We start from the raw sequence: 15,999 nt of genomic DNA, 5'->3' as shown, positions 1-15,999 counted from the left end.
GGAAAAAATCTAATATTTCGACGTTTCAAGAAGATGATAAGTGGATTTCTAAAAACAGAAAATATCACTTTTCCAATAAAATTAGCAAGGTTATCCGCCTTAAAGTCTGATTAAAGTCTGATTATCTGAAACATCTGAAATCTTCCCGTCTATCTTTCGAAGAAAAACGATTCCCGTTAAGCCGGCATTACGTATTAACATTTAGAATAATGCAAATTGTTGTTTTCTCTGAATTCTATAATTCACATCAAATCTGGAATTTTGCAGTGAATAATCAGGACGTTGGATTTACTATCAGGTAATTAGTTGTAGTTACGTTATTGACATTCTGTAACAGTAGTTTTTATTTCAAAATATCTCTAACTGGGAGAATCAACAGTGCTATTTTCATTGCGTTCTCCGTTCTATTCTCAATAGGAAAAAAAGTTGAAAAGAAACATTGCTGACTGTTTCAAATACCTTCGAGAAGCATCTGGGTAAAACTTTTAACTGATCGAAGAGCAGATGTCGCTTGTTTATCAAGTGGTGAGTCAAAAAAAAAAATTCCACATTGTTCCACCTTGTCATAGTGATTCAGGTTTAATCGCCTCTCTTATAATGATTCCAATGGTGACTCTAATGACAAGAATTTGATGAAACTGCGCTGAAACTGAAGTTTTTTATTATGAACTAGTACTTAAAAGGAATTTACAATACAAGTGTCCTACTTTATTCACATCAAATACAAAATCACTAAAATCAGTCCAGCAAATGAGAAATTATGATTTTTCGAACTCGACGATTGAGATTTTGCTTCCAACTCTTTCATCTTGCACATTCCGTTTTCTACTGTTCCATGGGGGCAGTAAGGTCCACTAGAATTGAACTTTCATTAGTTATTTAAAAAATAAGACCTTACTCACATACTCAACAAGCACACTCCTTTAGTATCCACAACTCTCATCTTTGTAAAATACTCTGTTGAATACATTATAGTTTGAGAGCATTCTTTCGTATAGTGATAACATCCAATATGAGTAAAATTCGGACTCAGCACTTTATCAAAACCAAATTTCTTTTTGATTTCATCTGATTTCGTTTGATTGAACACCTCGAAGAACTCGTCGATCACACTTTGGTCAGATGGGAAGTAGGTGGATTGATTCTTGAGATCATCTGATTTGTCGCAAGTGGAATATCTGGATGCTTCCAGTTGAAGATTCCGGTCATATTTCTGAAAAAGAGAAGCTAAAAATATCGAAGTTTTATTGAAAAAAAAATCCTGAATTGATATCCCGCTGAAACATTACCTACCAATTTACTCATCCCCTTGACACCCGTCAAATCAGCAAATGTTTTCCGGAAATTATTCACTGAATCCAAATCATCGGTTTCTGGTAATGAACAATTAAGACCTACTAAAAATTCTGACTGTTTTGGAGTGTTTGCCGCATGGAACACTTACCGAACAGAATCAGAAATACACCAATGCACAGATGGATTTTCATTGTAGAGATGAGGGAGAGGGAACTGATTTAAAATGAAACTATAGAATGTTTGGGAGATCTTATCGCGATTTTGGTAGAAAAAAACAAAGTTTACGCGTTTTTTGAATTTTCACGACAGGTTGTATACATTTTTTGGGTTCATAATAGCTCCATTAAAACTGAAGTAGTGGAAAGTCAATATCATTTTCTAACTCTACATACGCTACTTTGCATGCGGAAGAAACGGTTAAAATTTGTTTATAAAACATTTCTTTCTGAATACTGTTCAATAGTTATCACACTTTTCCAATCTCTGAAAAATAATGATACCCGTCCGATCAACTGCCGTTTATGAGTTTGTTTACAAAATGAAATTGCCTAACTCAACAATAAAAAAAATGTTTCAGGACAATCTAATCCGTTAGCTAGGGTTCATTCAGAAGTCGATGCATGATAGATAAAAGATTGAAATTAATGTTATACGGCATTTTTTATCTGAAATTTGATACGCAGTGGTGATTTTATAAAGTTGAGTCCAGCAATGTGCACATTATGATATCATCAAGATCCGCTTGTTCAAACTCCATCCTTGCAACCGGATCCTTGGGTAAGTATTGTTCCAGTCCGTCGGCGTATCGAGCAGCTGGCACTTGGAAAATTTGGAATGCTCCAGAGAGATGATGGTCCTTTTGAGACGAGGACAAATTCTGATGAAATGGCGGAGTTGTCACATCCAGCAAAACCGATCTGGATTCTGAGTCAAGCGTTTCATTGTGAGATGAAGTAGTCATCGATGTAGAGTCTACTGTCTTTTGTTTTGACGTCGAAAAACTGTCCATTGAAGAAGATGAACTGTCGGAACTGATCGACTAATTATCAGAGAGTGGACGTTTCAGATTTTTTTGTTAATAGCCTTGAATCTTATTACATCTTCGTTCTGAAAATTTGCACAATGTAATTGAAAACAGGATTAAACAGAAACAAACCATTATTTTACCGACAGTTATAAATTGGGTTTCTTCAAAAACGAATTGCTTGAGCAGTTGCTTCTTCTCGTTTTCTATTTTGTAGATTGTCAGAATCGGAACATATTTGCAACGGGTGTTGACTAGCATCTGAAAAAAGAAAGTTATCGAAGCTTATTAAATAAAACTCACCATTTCTTCCTTGCCGAACACATATTTAGCAGACTGATTGTATCTCCCGTTTGTATGAATTTTTATTTTCTCGAATTTGATTCCCCAATTCATCCAATATTCGCCTCTCTTTGAAGTCTCAAAAATTTCATTACTCTCCAAAGGAAAGTGTTCCACAGACTGTCCAGTTTCTCTCCATTTATTTGGAATCTTATTCTTTTTAAACTCCAAAACTTTTGTATTGACTCGACGGAGTTTTATACCCATAGTGTATACACCTTCTGGATCAAACCCGCTGACATTGAAGTTTAGTAGCGGAAATATTAATCTGTACATTTTTGAATTATTCAAGGACAATCATCAAAACTTACCTCCCAACGGGTTTTACTGGGATCTCATTACCCAGTGAGTGAATTTTCTTCCAAAGTTCAGATTCACGCAGACTGACAGTAATCTCGCAAAGTGGCGGATACATTTCTGAAAAAAAGTGTTTTTAAGTAATGAAGAAAGACAAGGGTTACGATAGACTTCGAAAATGAGACCACCGACGAGTTCGACAAAAAAATAGAATGACCAGCGGACCTCAATTTCAAATTGCCCAGAACTGAGGGCGGAGCTAATAAGACGCGCCCGTATCTACACACGAGGGGGCATTTTTAAGGGGCATTTTTAGGGGGCATAGCGGTGGACTGGATGACTCCCACCTCGAATACAAAACACATTTGCACTCGGTGGGAATCGATCCAAGAACCTTTCGATTCAAATCCATCCACGTTAACCACTTCTCCAAGCGGCCACATTTAGAAAGAAAATTTTTGCTCAAAATAACTTCACGTCAATTTCGTTTTTAACACTCACACTTGAATAGCGCATTTTTGTGCATTTCACGCGATGAAAACGAGGGTTGCTCTTGTTTTGCTTTTTCTATTGTCGAATTAAGAAATAGATACTTGCCTGTTGCGAACTCGGAATATCAAGTTAATCACTACTTCCAGGACGCTGAGCATAGGGGCGGGGCGAGAGCAAGCTCCAGGGTGTCCTGTTTTAAGGTAATCACTACTTCCAGGACGCTGAGCATAGGGGCGGGGCGAGAGCAAGCTCCAGGGTGTCCTGTTTTAAGGTAATAACTACTTCCAGGACGCTGAGCATAGGGGCGGGGCGAGAGCAAGCTCCAGGGTGTCCTGTTTTAAAGACCTACTAACAAAGAAAGCATGTATCGTTTAATACATTTCTTGCGATTTAATTCTATTCACGAATGAAATGTTGCCTTTTTTATTTCATGAAGCTTGATAAAGTTGCAATCGTGAATAGAACAATTTTCTTCGTGAGTGGGCTCATTACGAACATTCGAGACTTCTAGAAATTAAACAAGTTTATTCATGATACATTTATGCGGATATGATGAACCGTATCAATTTTGGATGCTTATAAAATTGATGAGGGCTACAACATACAGTGTCGAGCAGTAGAGAGTAACTTTTTATTCTCCTCTTCAAACAAGTTAATCAATTTATTCGTCTTCTAAAGAGCTACTAAAAGAGCTATCGATTCGGTTGTTCCCCTTTCGAAAAAGTAATAAAGAAATAAAGAAATGAAAAAATGTCAAATTTGTTCATAATTCAACAAAAGAAAAATGACATTAGCCAAAAAGACGTGAGGTTCTCCGCGTGAATAATAATATCCACGGAAAATCAGCCTAAAAATTCAATGCCCCCTTGTGTGTATATACTAGTATATCTAATAAGGCCAACTTGAAACCGCAATATGAAAATCGATAAACGACGAAAACTCTGAATATGGAGTTCGATTGGAATTCCAAGTAGATCCTAGAGGGGAAAACAGGAAAAATAGATGAAAACCAATTTATTTCAGTTCATAATCAAGTTTCACTAATTAGACGCTTTGCACAATCCACCTTCAGTATGCTCTCCACGGCAGTTGGATCCCGGTTCTCCATAACTGATGTCATCTCGAGTGTACTTCATGCTGAAACAACTGATAGGTACAGCGACAATAATTGATTTAAATATACATTGGTCCAAAAAGACAGAATCCTGATGCTGTGATACTTTTGAGTTTCGTGAATATTACAGGGGGAGACATTGGTATATCGTTGATAATACCGATACACGGACTTGAATATCGAACACATCCAACTTTACTCGCTGGAGCATGAAGGACACCCCAAAAGTAATCTTCATATCCAAAATAACGTTTTAGCTGCGTCGTGTTATCTCTGTGCTGGATAGTGTAAGAAACAAAGTCACTCTCAAACTGTTTATCCCGAAGACGGTATGTCAGCTGTGATTGAAGCCAACGGCGTGCAGGTTTGTCAAGGGAACAAGACGAGTATTTACTGACTTCTCTCTCCAGGTCCAAGTCATAGGACTGAAAAAAACTGATGTGGCGAGGCCCAAAACTAATAATTAGTGGAGAGTTTAGCTGCGAGCCATTTCGGCTCTATAGGCAAAGAATGGTCCCAACCGCAAAGAACGGTCCCAACCGCTAAGAATGGTCCCAACCGCAAAGAATGGTCCCAAAATTTTGGGTGACACGAGTTTCAGAATTGAATGGTCCCTACCGCAAAGAATGGTCCCTCGAAATTGATACGAAAAACTTTTCACCATTCTCTTAGGCTTAGGTTTCTTAAAAATTGGTGAAAAAATTGACAAATACGATTAATAACCGATTTTGTCAATTTTTTCACCAATTTTTAAGAAACCTAAGCCTAAGAGAATGGTGAAAAGTTTTTCGTATCAATTTCAAGGGACCATTATTTGCGGTAGGGACCATTCAATTCTGAAACTCGTGTCACCCAAAATTTTGGGACCATTCTTTGCGGTAGGGACCATGTAATTTATTTATTTATTTATTTATTTAAAATACGTACGTGAGAGTACGTGGCAAGGTCAATAGGTGGGGGGGGGGGGAACTTGAAATAAATAGAGGGAGAATAGTGAACACGTGGACAATTCCTTGGGACCATTCTTTTATTTTTTGGGACCGTTCTTTGCGGTTGGGACCATTCTTTGCCTATAGAGCCGCCATTTCTCGCGGGACAACACTCTAATTCCTACTCACCAACTCATTCATATTGCTGACTTGTGCTGCTTCGGCATACTTTGAACGGAACTCGTTGAGCTCTCCGAGCACTTGTTGGCGGAGATCTTTACTGCGTTTTACGACTCGGGACGATAAGACGCTTTGGGCTGGTATGAGGATGATTGACGTGGTACCAAAGGATCGGAACTTACCACAAAGACCCAAAACGAAGAAAGCTAGCAGGACTTTCATGTTGACAGTTCGAACTGATTGATTTCCTAAAATTCCTCGTCTTATATGGGAAAATTTTAAGATCTTATCAGTTGAAAACGTGCTCCAGTAATTATTTCATCCTTTGATAAAATCTTGATCTTATCTACTCTACGATGTTATCAATAGTGTTTTGTTTTTTATTCGACCTTTTGATAACATCTAGAAACTGATAAGATCTCAAAATTTTCCCATATAAGGCGGGCGAATTCGCTGAATCAATCAGTTTGATTAAACAATCAACATGCATGTCTCCCTTGCTCTCTCGACCATCGTCCTCCTCTTCTGTGGTTAGTTCCGACAGCTTGGCACCGTGCAAGTCCATGTCCTTTCAGCCCAAAGCGCCTTCTCGTCTCGAGTCGTGAAACGCAGTGAAGATCTCCGCCAACAAGTGCTCGGAGAGCTCAACGAGTTCCGTTCAAAGTATGCCGAAGCAGCACAAGTCAGCAACATGAATGAGTTGGTGAGGAGTGATAAGCTTTGGACCTCTAAAATCCGATTCATTTTAGACGTACGACATGGAACTGGAGAAAGTAGCTAGTCAATACAATTCTTGCCACGACGAGAACATTCTCAACCGGCTTGAGAATGAACCCCATTATGCCCTTCGCAAGAAACAATTGGAAGATGACTTTGTTGAATACGCTGCAATCCATAGAAATGAAACTGAAAAACTCAAAGGTTACTTTAGAAACGAAGATTTGTTTTCTACGGTTCTTCAACCAAATGTCAAAAAAGTTGGATGCTACCATTTCACCAGTCTTTGCGTTCACAATATTTGGCCCCCCGCTGCTATCTTCACCAATGTCAAACGATCGACTGTTAGAGGATGGTGTATTTTCGGACCAAAGTAAGACACTCTCAGATTTCAGAATATTAAAAATGTGATTTCAGACACCGTTTCACCCCGGACGACACTTTCTATGGGAAACCTGGATCTCACTGTTCTGGAAAGCTTACTCGCAATGGATTATGCAAAGCGACTAATTAGTGAACCTTGATTATTTGTGAATGAATTGAAATGACTTGATTTTCATAAAGCATATATTTTCAGAAGAAAAAGTAGTTTTAAGTGTAATGGTTTTTTTTAATTGATAAAATATCTCTACGAGAACTGAAACATCAACATTCGCTTCACTGTTATAAAATGTTTCTTGAGACGTGTTGTTTAGAAGCCAACCTGACAATCCCAGAAATGTTGGAAAAGACTGAAAGAAGTGAAGTGGAGTTGTTAAAGATTGATATCGAGGGAGGAGAGGTGGATTTTATTTTCTCATTGATAATTCAGAATGAATTCGGTTTGAGAACTGCATTCTTATTAATTTATGTTACAATCAGTCCTTATTAAATAACAAAAAATCTGTTCGATAGTAAGTTTCTGTTAATACAAAGATTTTTTCTTTGATTGAGTTATACAGTTATCTTAATATTAAGTAGTTGATACTCTAGTCGGATAGTTGTGATTAAATGGAAATTTAGATAACAACGTTTTTTAAAATCTTTTACCAGAAAATGGAAATTTTTCAAGATCACGAAAGAATGCAAGGTGCTAATAGTCTTAAGTTAGGAAAATTGTTACATGTTCTTTTCGAAACAGTCACTTTTTGAAAATGCAATATGTTTTTACTATGGACAATGTTTCATATCAAGGGTAAGTTAATCAACTTCAGCGAAATTATACTTAGCCGCTTTCTGGATTATCTGAAACATTTTCAGTGCTTAAAGGAGGTGAGAACGCAAAAAAAAATTGTGATCGATATTGTGATTGAGAAGCACCCACATTTATCACAGCCCCGAGTGGGCGGCAGCGTTCTCGGCCGTGTAGCTCAGCCGGTTGCGGTTTTGTACCCCTATCCAATTATTTGATGTTTCAAAAAGATGATAAGTGGATTTCTGAAAACAGGAAATATTACTTTTTCCATAAAGTTAACTAAGTTACCCGGCAATTAATGTCTGAGTATCTGAAACATCTGATTTTTCATAAAACGTTTGAGATAGCATTGGAAATTAATTGAATCATCTCGTTTTCTGAATGAAACCACTGTTTCAAAATTAGGTCAAACTCACTTTTATTGAAAATATTCGATTCAGTACTCCTTTTGTGTATTTTCCGAAGAAAAACTATTAAGATGGAAATATATTCAGAATAGTGCAAATTGTTGGATTCGCAGAACTTGTTATTTCACATCAAATCCGTGATTTTGAGGTGGATAAAAATAGTAAATTCATGTGAACGAATCATAATCATGTTAAATAGAAAGCAGAGAAATTATAGATTTCTAGTAGCTGTTCTTTCATGATTTGGTCTATCCATCTGGATTAGTTGAAAATGGTGAGATCTCATTCATCGACCATTCTACCGTAGTTGATTTCAGTTTCAAGATAAAAATAAAACAAGAAAAACTTTTGAGTATTGATTTGTCTACAAAACCACACCGGACATCATAAATTTCTGTTACGTTCGTCAAAATGTTTAACTTAATTTTTCAAAAAAAAAATTCCAAACTAAAAGAAAATAATTTAAACTGTCGGTACCATATTCTTAAGAGTTTATTTTTTGGGTCAGATTGCATAACCATTTTTTCCAGTCTAAACAAATACTTTTAATTTTTTGTAATTTTTGGCAACGAACTTCACAAAGCTTCAGAACTTTTAGTATTTGATAATATTTTTGTACATAGCATAGATCACTATTTCGGCAGTGGTAATGTATCTGAGAAAATCTTAATAAGATTATCTTGAAACATATACTATTACTAAAATCTTATATCAAACTGTCTATGGTCGCTGGAGATCGCGGCCCTCTCCTCCTTCAATGTACCAAAGGAACCACTGACGCTCTAGCAGTGCTAATTCCTACTGTAGCTTAAAACCGCATAGCAAAAACGTTTTCATTGCAAAAATTACTCAATCAACCGGTTTCTTCCGAATTCAATAAAATTTCAAAAGTTCTACTGAACTTTCCCTTAAACAGTTAGTTTTTTTCAGCAAAAACATTTTCCAAACATTTTTTCGTTATGCGCAAAGTACACTTCTGAGTACCGTGAAGTAAAAGTTTGCAACATGAAACTGTGAACTTTTCTAAAATACAGTGTTCCAGTTTTCTGGCTTCAGTATACATATTTTCAAATAGAAAATACGGTTTCAGGTAGTTCCTAAAACAATATTACCATTTATGTATCTAATAATGTAGTTGATCCTTTACATCAAAACGTTTTAAACTAACTAGGGAAGGTCATGGACTAGATCTGGAGATATCGGTCGTGACCTATATCATTAGAAAGCTGAGAAAAAACTGATTCCGAATATAAATTCAGTTTTTGCTTTCGAGGTCTGGTATTCGAGAACAACAAGGTCAAAGTTCGGAAAAAGTAACAAATATTGCAGAAAAATAGAAAAAACGGTTTCAAGTAGTTCGTAAAACGATATAACCATCTATGTACCTAATAGACGATTTTATGTACCCTTACAACAAAACGTTTAAAACCTTGCAAACTTACGGCCCGGGCCGGTAGAGAATTTTCAAGGCCCGGCTTTGAAAAAAGGTACCTATTTTTTACCAAATTTTTTGAAATTTTTTAAAATTTTACATTAAAAATTTCAATTTTTGATGCATAACTATCTTTTGATTGAATTCTGAACTATAGTCAAAAATTCGACATTTTTGCGAAAAAATTCAAAAAAATTCAAAATTTCGTTCAAAATTTCAGTTCATATTTTTCAGCCGGGCCTTCGGGCCGGGCCGGGTCTTGGAAATTCTGGTCACGGCCCGGCACGGCCCGGCCCGTTGCAAGTATGTTTGAAACTAAGATTGATCACCAAATTTTCATTTTTCAGCTTCCCAAACCCCTATCTCCAATAATCCGCTACTTGATTCAATCACCCCAAACTCCGATATAACGCATGAGAAACTTGTTTTACCACAATCCTCTCTACAGTCTCAATTCTACTCTCTGGAACAGAAAAATCTACGGAAAGCAGCTCTTCAAAGAGTAGAAGAAGATCGGAGAGTACTGTTGGAAGCTGCAAATGGATCAGATCATAAGGCATTCTACAAAGCAGTGAAACCAGAAGTATTCTGTGAGAAAAATGAGAGAATTGGGTACAAAGGAGACGGAGGAAAGCAAGTTTGTAATGCTGGAGCCGTGAAGAAGGAGGATTGCACGTGAGTTGTGAATTGGATAATTGGATAATTGGATAATTACTGAAAATTTCAGACTCCTTTCCCTTGGTCTTCATAACCAAATCGACTATGACCAGGCAATCTTCAACGCAACTGGACGGCACTGCAAGATTTTGGGTGCTGATATGGTATGACCTCATAATAAAAGTGAAATCCACAATAAAAGTGTTCCCAGAATTCTCAAAACGCCAAAACGCAAAAATCCTATGAAGAGATGGGCGGAGAGATATTTGTTGGAAAGATTCCAGCTAACCTAACCATCCCAGAAATGCTGGAAAAGACTGGAAGAAGTGAAGTGGAATTGTTAAAGATTGATATCGAGGGAGGAGAAGTGGATGGACTGGAACCTTTGATTAGGGATTATTATGTTTGTCAGGTACGAATAACGCATCATCTTTTACTATGGGTCGCTTTTATAATTTCTAGATGTAAACATGCTGAAACATTACACTTTTTAATTAAATCTTCAATTTACAGATCTTCATTGAACTCCATGGACAGAAACCAATCGATCACTTAAATATGCTCCGAATGATGTCTAGGTAGGTCTCCACCCGGTACACGTTCATCTTTTTTCTCTTCCAGATACGGATTCCGTCTATTCAACATCAAACCGAATCCGTACTGCCGGATATGTTGTGAATACAGTCTGATCAATGAGTTGTGTATTAGACAGTTTGGAGCAGTCCCGTTGGGTATCACTATTCCACATTAGAGAGGAATTTTTGGGGATTAGTTTTGAAGCTGGTTATATAATTTTATTTTCTCATTGATAATTTCATATGGATTCGGTTTGAGAACTTCATTTTTATAAATGTATGTTACAATTAGTCATTATTAAATGAAATAATTTTTCTTGATAATGAAGCTATATTGAACCGAAATGTTTTCTTTGATTGAGCTATGTATATAGTAAAGCTCCATTATAGTGTATACATATGACAGAGACAATGTCTCATCAAAAGTTGATCTAAAAATCAGTAAATGTACTTTCAGTTTTAGATCCCGTTTATCCAGGCTATACATTGATATTCTGTAGTTGTTCTTTACAGTTTTTTAATTGGATTCAATGAAGATTTGGATAGCATTGTTCTTTATTTATTTATCGAAACAGGGAAATTTTAAACGATTCTGGGAGAGTGTAATCCTCAGAAGTCGATTGGAACAGTCACGAGTTCATCGTAAGGCAACACTAATTGCTCTTTTGTAAGTTTACTGTAGAAGGAATCAGGAACAAAACTAATATTTCGACGTTTCAGAAAGATGATAAATGAATTTCAAAAACTGAAAATATCACTTTCCCAATAAAATTAGCGAGGTTATCCGCCAATTAAAGTCTGATTATCTGAAACATCTGATTTGTCATTAAACGCTTGTGATACCATTGGAAATGATTTGATTCGTCTCATTTTTTGAGTGAAACCCCTGTTTCAGAATGAAATAAACTTTTCTTTAATTGAAAATATTTCATTCAGTCCTCCTTCTTAGTAATACATGTAAATATTTTAAATACAACAGATTGTTGGATTTGCAAAATTCGATATATCACATCAAAATAGTAATTTCATGTGAACAAACGACAATTTTTGTAAATTCCCGAGAGTGCAAGGCATTTACTATCAGCTTATTAGTCGTAGTTACGTTATTGATACTCTGTAACAGCAGTTCTTATTTCAAGCTGTCACTAACTGAAAGAGTCCACACAAGAGTGTTATTTTCATGGAGTGTGTCAAATACCTTCGAGAAGCATCTGGGTAAAACTTCGAACTGGTGGAAGCGTGTGATAGTTTGTTGTTTATCAAGTTGTAAGCTAAAAAAACACTTTTCAAATTGCTCCCCTCGTTATATTATGAATTCATTTATTTTTTCTGTGCATGAGAAGTCCGCGCCGCACTCAGGCGGCGGCCACGCCCATTTCTTGCGACAGTGTTCTAAAATTGAACGCAGCGTTGAAATCGGGGTGGGCGTGGTCGCCGAGTGAGTGCGACGCGGACTTCTCATGCACAGAAAAAATGAATTCATAATAGTGATTCAGGTTTACTCGGTTGGCATGTACGCAATGCCTAATGGTGAGTCCAATGATGAGAATTTGATGAAACTGCGCTGAAACTGAAATTTACTGATATGGACTAGTACTAAAACGGAATTTACAAAGTGTCCTACTTTATTCAAATCAAATACAAAGTCACTGAAATTATTCCATAAAATGAGAAACTATGCTTTTTCGAACCCGACGATTGAGATTTTGTTTTCAACTCTTTCATCATCCCGTTTTCTACTGTTCCGTGGGGGCAGTAAGGTCCGCTGGAATTTAACCGTTCATTGGTAACATAAATGACGTTACTCACATACTCAACAAACACACTCCTTTGGTATCTACAACTCTCATCTTTGTAAAATACTCTGTAGAATACATGACAGTTTCAGAACATTGTTTCTTATAGTGATGACATCCAATATGAGTAAAACTCGGGTTAAGAACTTTATCAAATCCGAATTTCTTTTTGATTTCATTTGATTTTGTTTGATTGAACACCTCGAAGAATTCGTCGATCACACTTTGGTCAGATGGGAAGTAGGTGGATTGATTCTTGAGGTCATCTGATTTCTCACAAGTGGAATATCTGGATGCTTCTAGTTGGAGATTCCGGTCGTATTTCTGAAAAAAAGCGGAGCTGAACTAGAAGTACTCATAATAGTTAAATTTAAAAAAAAATCTGAATTAAGAGCACACTGAAACATTACCTACCAATTTACTCATCCCCTTGACACCCGTCATGTGAGCAAATGTTTTCCGGAAATTATTCACTGAATCCAATATCTTTTCAGTTTCTGATGATGAAGAATTAAGACCTACTATAATAACTGATGGTTCTGGAGACTTTATCGTATTGAACACTTACCGAACAGAATCAAAGATACACCAATGCACAGATAGATTTTCATTGTAGAGATGGGGAGAGGGAACTGATTTAAAATGAAACTATAGAATGTTTGGGAGATTTTATCAAGAATTTGGTGAAGAAAAAAAATTAAAGTTTACGCGTTTTGAATTTTCACGACAGGTTGTATACATTTTTTGAGTTCATAATAGCTTCATTAAAAACTGAAAATTTGGAAAGTCACCATCATTCTCTAACTCCTCCTCGTTACCCAGTTCCACTGCACCTGAAACACACAGTTATCCCGATCTCAATCTCTCTGTATGGAACGATTTGCAGTTGTTCCGTTAGCTCTGGTTGTTTTGAGAAATGAATTATAGAATTTTGTATATTTTGAAGATTTTATTAACAAGAACGTTTCAAAAATAAAAAATTATTGCGCTGAAACTAGCTCTAAGTAATAATACATATATTTTCAAAGCTATTCTTATAGTGAGTTTGGCTTTAGTTTTTACTGTTTTGTACCTGTTAGATATTCATTGACAAGATTTCTATTCGATAGGATGATTTTCCAGTTACGTTTTCTGGTTGACACGTTCACTGAGCTTAAAATTGAGAACTTCTAGAGCTACTTCAGCTTCAGAGATGTTTAATACAAGGATACCTACTTGCATTTTGAGTGTGTAACAAATTGTCATGTGTTACCTTGTCATCGATATTAGGTCATTTTTTCAGTTACTTGACTGAATTTTGAAGCTGAAAAATGAAAAAAAGAAATTAAAAAGCTGTGACTGTTCCTGAAAAAGGATTTTCTTATTTTTTTATTTTTTCCGTTACATGACTTCTAGAAAGTAGTCCTGAGCACAGTCTACACAATCTCCTGTGCAAGCCATTCCTAGTAAATTCAAGGTCATTGGGAAGCCAGACCAAAAACATACTTCTATGTGTTAAAAAACTCGGAAACTAAAACTATTATATACAAGTCAGTTTCAAGTAAATTGAAACAATTTCCCGAAAGTATTGGTATCATGTTTTAATAGTTCACAAATTCTCACAAGAATTTTACTGTTTCACTCTAACCGTTTTTATTTTCTATTTTCAATGATTCCCATTAACCTTTCAGTTTCCAATTTTCTATTTCCCAATTTGTCTGAACTGCGGGCTGACTATGAATATTGCAATTCTGGCTAAAACGTTATACGTAATATTGCTCAGTTTCGGTACCTGGTGCAGTATAATTATTTCATTACTCTCTTGCCACTAACTGAAGGATCCATTAATACATCTATTATTCTCCCTTTGAAATTATTATTCTCCCGTTGAAAAGCAATTATTTATTATTTTTCTCCCGTTGAAAAAAAAAATCGAACAACAACTCATTCATTCCACTTTTTACTTCAAAAATGACTCAATACTATACGTTTCTTGTTATTTTATTATTATGCTCTATTTTCATCTACCTAATGTTCAATCTCTTTGGAAAGAAGAAAGAAATTGAGTTTCGGGGGTATATGACAATTAAATGTTATCAATTATTGAGTTTTGGTAGAATTAAACTGTATCACCACTATTAGAAACAGAAAGAAAAATTAGTAAAAAAGTAGTAACATCTTTTTTTGCTGTAAAAGTGTGAACTGGATTGGACTTTTACCTTTTACTGTTTCATGATTGTTTTGATTACTGAATAATTTCACTGTAATCTTGATACAGCTTTAGATAATTACATAAGTGTTTGAAAAAGTTGAAGAAAATTAGTTGTTTTTTGAAGCCGCGCTGGGCCTTGACAAGTATGTAAAACTCTGTTATTATACAATACGCTATTGCAATTTGTTGAATTTTTTGTTATTTTCAATAGTAGAAGAAAGACAAACGCCGATGATTTCAGTTGGATACTATAAGCATTGGAATTACTTTTCCGAGATAAAGTGCCAAATAAAATAAAAGTCCAGGTTAAAATGTGATCATACTGGAAATCTTGCTGAATAATCTTGCTGCTGACTGATATTAAACCATCAGAAAGACTTAGTTTTTTTCCTAACAAAGATGAAACTGAAAAAAACTGATTTTAGAGAAAACATTTCTGTTTCAAATAATGTATGTGTTAAAACGTTTTCACTGTAACCCAATTGTATCTGTATTCCCCGGTGTTCAATAGAAAATTATTTGTTATATCGCTATATTTCTTCACATCATACTTGCAACGGGTCGGGCCGGGCCGTGACGAGAATTTCCACGGTCCGGCTATACTTTTCGAACACACTACAAATATTTTTTACTATAAAACATGGTTCATAAAAAGCAGAGTAATTATGGATTTCTAGTAACTGTATTCATATTTTGTATCATATTAATTCATGACTTGGTCTATCCCTCTGGGTTAGCGGAAAAGTGTGAGTTCTCATTCAACGAGAATTCTGCCATAGTCGATTTCAGTTTCAAGACAAAAATAAAATAATAAAACGTTTTGAGTATTGATTCGTGAGGAGAAACGAAAAAGGACATCATCGCTTTAACTTACGCTTGTCAAATTCCTAACTTAAAATTCAAAAAATAAATAAATATTTCTAAACTAAAAGAAAATAAGGCATACTGTCGGCTCCCTAATTCTCAATCCTAAGCCCATTCACCTTTTTTGCAAATTAAAAAAAATTCAATTTTTGAACGGAAACCTGGTGAATATTTTCAACCGGCTCTGCCCGGCCCCACCCGTCGCAAGTATGCTATCAAACATAGATAAGAGAATCGACTTAGAGTGGTCGCTTATATAGAAGGTCTTATCAGTTAGTATGGCAGGATGGTATACATGGAAAATGTTAGAAGGTGTGTTTACGTCACTAGAACGCAAACAACGTTACAGGGTGTGTTAAAACGTTACTCGTAGTTTTGTTCTGTTTCAGTACCTGGTGCAGTATAACTATTTCATTACTATCTTGTCACTAACTGATACTGAGAGACTAATTACCATACATCTATTGTTCTCTCTTTGAATTATTCATCTGTTCGTTGTTTTCCGATTTATA

The 15,999-nt window shown here is 35.8% G+C and overlaps 6 protein-coding genes across 6 annotated transcripts; 2 read left to right on the top strand and 4 right to left on the bottom strand.

Annotated features, from left to right (window-relative positions):
* Nucleotides 1–712: 712 nt before the first annotated feature.
* On the bottom strand, nt 713–1,487 carry GCK72_012534 (uncharacterized protein; the record flags this gene model as incomplete). Its single annotated transcript, XM_053729193.1, has 4 exons — nt 713–854; nt 903–1,213; nt 1,294–1,397; nt 1,445–1,487. The coding sequence occupies 4 exons, from the start codon at nt 1,485–1,487 to the stop codon at nt 713–715; spliced, it is 600 nt and encodes a 199-aa protein (XP_053583965.1).
* Nucleotides 1,488–1,987: 500 nt separating this feature from the next.
* Nucleotides 1,988–3,077, bottom strand: GCK72_012533 (uncharacterized protein; the record flags this gene model as incomplete). The annotated part of the gene is made up of 4 exons (XM_053729192.1): nt 1,988–2,220; nt 2,464–2,581; nt 2,624–2,930; nt 2,974–3,077. 4 exons carry the CDS (start codon nt 3,075–3,077, stop codon nt 1,988–1,990), a joined length of 762 nt encoding a protein of 253 aa, XP_053583964.1.
* A 1,414-nt stretch (nt 3,078–4,491) lies between these two features.
* Nucleotides 4,492–5,896, bottom strand: GCK72_012532 (uncharacterized protein; the record flags this gene model as incomplete). The annotated part of the gene is made up of 3 exons (XM_053729191.1): nt 4,492–4,588; nt 4,635–4,990; nt 5,684–5,896. The coding sequence occupies 3 exons, from the start codon at nt 5,894–5,896 to the stop codon at nt 4,492–4,494; spliced, it is 666 nt and encodes a 221-aa protein (XP_053583963.1).
* Nucleotides 5,897–6,158: 262 nt separating this feature from the next.
* GCK72_012531 (uncharacterized protein) lies at nt 6,159–6,905 on the top strand (the record flags this gene model as incomplete). The annotated part of the gene is made up of 4 exons (XM_053729190.1): nt 6,159–6,204; nt 6,250–6,377; nt 6,424–6,764; nt 6,809–6,905. The coding sequence occupies 4 exons, from the start codon at nt 6,159–6,161 to the stop codon at nt 6,903–6,905; spliced, it is 612 nt and encodes a 203-aa protein (XP_053583962.1).
* Nucleotides 6,906–7,531: 626 nt separating this feature from the next.
* On the top strand, nt 7,532–10,812 carry GCK72_012530 (uncharacterized protein; the record flags this gene model as incomplete). Its single annotated transcript, XM_053729189.1, has 6 exons — nt 7,532–7,565; nt 9,752–10,079; nt 10,132–10,225; nt 10,273–10,473; nt 10,575–10,639; nt 10,683–10,812. The coding sequence occupies 6 exons, from the start codon at nt 7,532–7,534 to the stop codon at nt 10,810–10,812; spliced, it is 852 nt and encodes a 283-aa protein (XP_053583961.1).
* Nucleotides 10,813–12,265: 1,453 nt separating this feature from the next.
* GCK72_012529 (uncharacterized protein) lies at nt 12,266–13,043 on the bottom strand (the record flags this gene model as incomplete). The annotated part of the gene is made up of 4 exons (XM_053729188.1): nt 12,266–12,401; nt 12,446–12,756; nt 12,847–12,953; nt 13,001–13,043. The coding sequence occupies 4 exons, from the start codon at nt 13,041–13,043 to the stop codon at nt 12,266–12,268; spliced, it is 597 nt and encodes a 198-aa protein (XP_053583960.1).
* Nucleotides 13,044–15,999: the final 2,956 nt, after the last annotated feature.

This window comes from Caenorhabditis remanei, chromosome IV, assembly GCF_010183535.1.
Source record: "Caenorhabditis remanei strain PX506 chromosome IV, whole genome shotgun sequence".
Lineage (NCBI taxonomy): Eukaryota > Metazoa > Nematoda > Chromadorea > Rhabditida > Rhabditidae > Caenorhabditis > Caenorhabditis remanei.
This window is presented reverse-complemented; position numbering and strand designations above follow the sequence as displayed.